We start from the raw sequence: 4,580 nt of genomic DNA, 5'->3' as shown, positions 1-4,580 counted from the left end.
GTTCACCAAGACATAAAAAATTTAAAGTTCACTTCTAAATTTTTCCGTAGAAGATATGAAAAGTTATACTATGATAGTGATTATTTTCTATGAAGATAAAAAGTTTCAATTTAATTCTAAATTTTTTTAAATTCGATACCGACTTTCCTAAAAGAGTCAAATTTAAAGTTATATTCCAAATATTTTAACAGAACAAGAAAAGTCCCAAGACATAAAAAATTTAAATTTAACTTCTAAATTTTTCCGTAGAAGATAGGAAAAGTTATACTATGATTGTGATTATTTTCTATGAAGATAAAAAAATTCACTTTATTTCTAAATTTTCTTAAATTCAGTTCTGACCATTCTCAAAGAGATGAAAAAATTTAAAGTTCTGTTCCAAATATTTCCCCGGAAGAAGAAAAGTTCAACTTCGATTCTGAATTTTCTCAATATAAATGAAATAAGTTATTGATCAATTCTATTTTCCCAAAATAATATAAAATTTTACACTTCAATTCAGATTTTTCTCAAAGAGATGAAAAAATTTAAAATATTGTTCCAAATTTTTCTTAGAAGATAGAAAAGATCAAGTTCTAATCTGAATTTTACCAAAGAACACAATTCAATTCTAATTTCATCAGAGAAAATAAGAAGCTTACTCTTGACTTCTCAGTTCACCTAGACATAACAAATTTAAAGTTCACTTCTAAATTTTTCCGTAGAAGATAGGAAAAGCTATACTATGATTGTGATTATTTTATATGGAGATGAAAAGTTTCACTTCAATTCTAAACTTTCTTAAATTCAATTCCGACCTGTCTCAAAAAGTCAGATTTAAAGTTCTATTCCAAATATTTTACAGGAAAAAGAAAAGTATCAAGACATAAAAAATTTAAAGTTCACTTCTAAATTTTTCCGTAGAAGATAGGAAAAGTTATACTATGATTGTGATTATTTTCTATGAAGATAAAAAATTTCACTTTAATTCTAAATTTTCTTAAATTCAATTCCAACCTTTCTCAAAGAGTCAAATTTAAAGTTCTATTCCAAATTTTTCACAGAAGATAAAAAAGTTCAACTTCGATTCTGAATTTTCTCAATGAAAATGAAATAAGTTATTGATCAATTCTATTTTCCCAAAATAATATAAAATTTTCCACTTCAATTCAGATTTTTCTCAAAGAGATGAAGAAATTTAAAGTTCAATTCTAATTTTTCGGTGGAAGATAGAAAAAGTAATACCATACTTGTGAATATTTTCCTGGAAGATAAAAAGTTCTAGTTCAATTTAAAATTTTCTCAACGAAGTGAAGAAAAGTTCAAGTTCTCTTCTGAACTTTACCAAAGAACACACTTTAATTCTAATTTCTCCAGAGAAAACAAAAATCTTCCACTTCAGTTCTTTATTTCACAAGGACGTAAAGAAATTTAAAGTTCAATTCTAATTTTTCGTTCGATTCTGAATGTTCTCATTGAAAATGAAATAAGTTATTGATCAATTCTATTTTGCCAAAATAATATAAAAATTTTCCACTTCAGTTCAGATTTTTCTCAAAGAGATGAAAAGTTTAAAATACTATTCCAAATTTTACATACAAGATAGAAAAGTTCAAGTTCTTTTCTGAATTTTACCAACAAACTCAATTCAATTCTAATTTCTCCAGAGAAAATAAAAAGCTTCCACTTCAGTTTTAAGTTCACCAAGACATAAAAAATTTAAAGTTCTGTTCTAAATTTTTCTGTAGAAGATAGGAAAAGTTATAGTATGATAGTGATTATTTTCCATGAAGATAAAAAGTTTCACTTTAATTCTAAATTTTTTTAAATTCAGTTACAACTTCTCAGAAAGAGGTGAAAAAATTTAAAGTTCTGTTGAATAGATTTTCTCTGAAGAAGAAAAGTTCAACTTCGATTCTGAATTTTCTCACTGAAAATGTAATGTTATTGACCAATTCTATTTTCCCAAAATAATATAAAAAATTTTCCACTTCATTTCGGATTTTTCTCAAAGAAACGAAAAATTTAAAATATTATTCCAAATTTTTACATAGAAGATAGAAAATTTCAAGGTCTTTTCTGAATTTTACCAACACACACAATTCAATCCTAAGTTCTCCAGAGAAAACAAAAATCTTAAACTTTAGTTCAACATTTCACAAAGAAATAAAGAAATTGAGAGTTCATCTCTAAATTTTTCAATGGAAGAAAGATAAAATAATACCATACTTGTGAATATTTTTCCGGAAGATAAAAATGTCTAGTTCAATTTTAAATTTTCTCAACGATGCGAAGAAAAATTCAAGTTCTTTTCTGAATTTTACCAAAGAATACAATTCAATTCTAATTTCACCAGATAAAATCAAAATCTTTCACTTTAGTTCTTTATTTCACAAAGACATAAAGAAATTTAAAGTTCATTTCTAAATTTTTCGGTGGAAACAAGAAAAATAAATACCCTACTTGTGAATATTTTCCCGGAAGATAAAAAGTTCTAGTTCAATTTAAAATTTTCTCAATGAAGTGAAAAAAAATTCAAGGTCTCTTCTGAATTTTACCAGAGAACACAATTCAATTCTAATTTTCACCAGAGAAAATAAAAATCTTCCACTTCAGTTCTATATTTCACAATGACATAAAGAAATTTAAAGTTCAATTCTAAATTTTTCGGTACACAAAATCAGAAAAATGTTCAATGTTCCTTTAGTACCTACGCAATTAGGCTAAAAATGAAGATATTTATGCACAGTTTCAACTCGCTATGGCTAAGTTTGCTAAAGACAAGCTATTTTCGTGCGAAAACACACAAAATCAGAAAAAATGTTCAATTTTCCCTTTGTACCTACAAAATTAGGGAAAAAATGAAGATATCTATGCACAGGTTCAACTCGCTATGGTTACGTTTGCTAAATACAAGCTATTTTCGTGCGAAAACACAAAATCAGAAAAAAATGATAAATGCTCCTTTAGTACCTGCGAATTTAGGCTAAAAGTGAAGATATTTATGCAGAGTTTCAACTAGCTATGAATACGTTTGCTAAAGACAACCTATTTTCATGCGAAAACACAAACAAAATCATAAAAAATGTTCAATACTCCTTTATTACCTACAAAATTAGTCTGAAAATTAAGATATTTATGCAGAGTTTCAGCTATCTATGTCTAAGTTTGCTAAAGACAAGCTATTTTCTTGCAAAAACACAAACAGAATCAAAAAAAATTTTCAAAGTTACTTTATGAACTACGCAATTATACTAAAAATGAAGATATTTATGAAGAGTTTCAACTATATATGTCTAAGTTTTCTAAATACAAGCTATTTTCTTGCTAAAACATACAAAATAATAAAACATGTTAAATTTTCTTTTAGTACCTAGGCATTTAGACTAAAAATGAAGATATTTATGCAAAGTTTCAACTAGCTATGGCTAAGTTTTCTAAAGACAAGCTATCTTAATGCGAAAACACAAACACAATCAGAAAAAATGTTCAATGTTACTTTAGTACCTATGCAATTAGACTAAAAATGAAGATATTTATGCAGAGTTTAGACTATCTATGGCTAAGTTTACTAAAGACAATCTACTTTTTTGAGAAAACACAGAAAATCAGAAAAAATTTTCAATATTCCCCTAGTACCTACAAAATTAGACTAAAAATGAAGATATTTATGCACAGTTTCAACTAGCTATGACTAAGTTTGCTAAAGACAAGCTATTTTCTTGCGCAAATACATACAATATCAGAAAAAATGTTAAATGAACATTTCGAAGCTACTCAATTAGGCTAATAATGAAGATATTTATTCACAGTTTCTACTCTCTATGGCTAAGTTTGCCAAAGACAAGCTATTTTCTTGCGAAAACACAAACAAAATCATAAAAAATCTTCATTGTTAATTTAGTACCAATTAACTTAGCCTAAAATTGAATATATTTATGCATAGTTTCAAATAGCTATGTTTAAGTTTGCTAAATACAATCTGTTTTCTTGCAAAAAAACACAAAATCAAAAGAAAATGTTAAATATTCCTTGAGTACCTACGGATTGAGAATGAAAATGAAGATATTTATGGACAGTTTCAACTAGCTATGGCTAAGTTTGCTAAAGACAAGCTATTTTCTTGCAAGAACACACGAAATCACAAAAAATGTTGTTGGGTTAGGTTAAGTTAGATTAGGTTAGGTTAGCCTACGTACGCGCGCATATAGGTTAGGTTAGGTTGGATTAAGTTAGGTTAGGTTAAGTTAGGTTAAGTTAAGTTAAGTTAGGAATTGAATTTAAGAAAATTTAGAATTAAAGTGAAATTTTTTATCTTCATAGAAAATCATCACAATCACAGTATAACTTTTCATATCTTCTACGGAAAAATTTAGAAGTGAACTTTAAATTTTTTATGTCTTGGGACTTTTCTTGTTCCGGGAAAATATTTGGAATAGAAATTTAAATTTGACTCTTTGAGAAAGGTCGGAATTGAATTTAAGAAAATTTAGAATTAAAGTGAAACTTTTTATCTTCATGGAAAATAATCACTATCATAGTATAACTTTTCCTATCTTCTACGGAAAAATTTAGAAGTGAACTTTAAATTTTTCATGTCT

At 26.6% G+C, this 4,580-nt stretch overlaps 1 protein-coding gene across 1 annotated transcript in view; it reads right to left on the bottom strand.

The window, feature by feature from the left end:
- Window positions 1–637: 637 nt before the first annotated feature.
- The window catches only part of LOC148948984 (uncharacterized), a 55,725-nt gene continuing 51,782 nt past the window's right edge, over window positions 638–4,580 (bottom strand). Inside the window, exon 6 of the mRNA XM_089095077.1 lies at window positions 638–660. Within this exon, the coding sequence (XP_088951203.1) occupies window positions 638–660 (23 nt within the window). The remainder of the gene's footprint in view (window positions 661–4,580) is intronic.

The sequence above is a fragment of the Artemia sp. Qi Xiang Cuo genome, chromosome 9 (genome assembly GCF_049724085.1).
Source record: "Artemia sp. Qi Xiang Cuo chromosome 9, ASM4972408v1, whole genome shotgun sequence".
NCBI classification, from domain to species: domain Eukaryota; kingdom Metazoa; phylum Arthropoda; class Branchiopoda; order Anostraca; family Artemiidae; genus Artemia; species Artemia sp. Qi Xiang Cuo.
The sequence above is the reverse complement of the archived record's forward strand: the minus strand, read 5'-3'. Positions and strand labels throughout refer to the sequence as shown.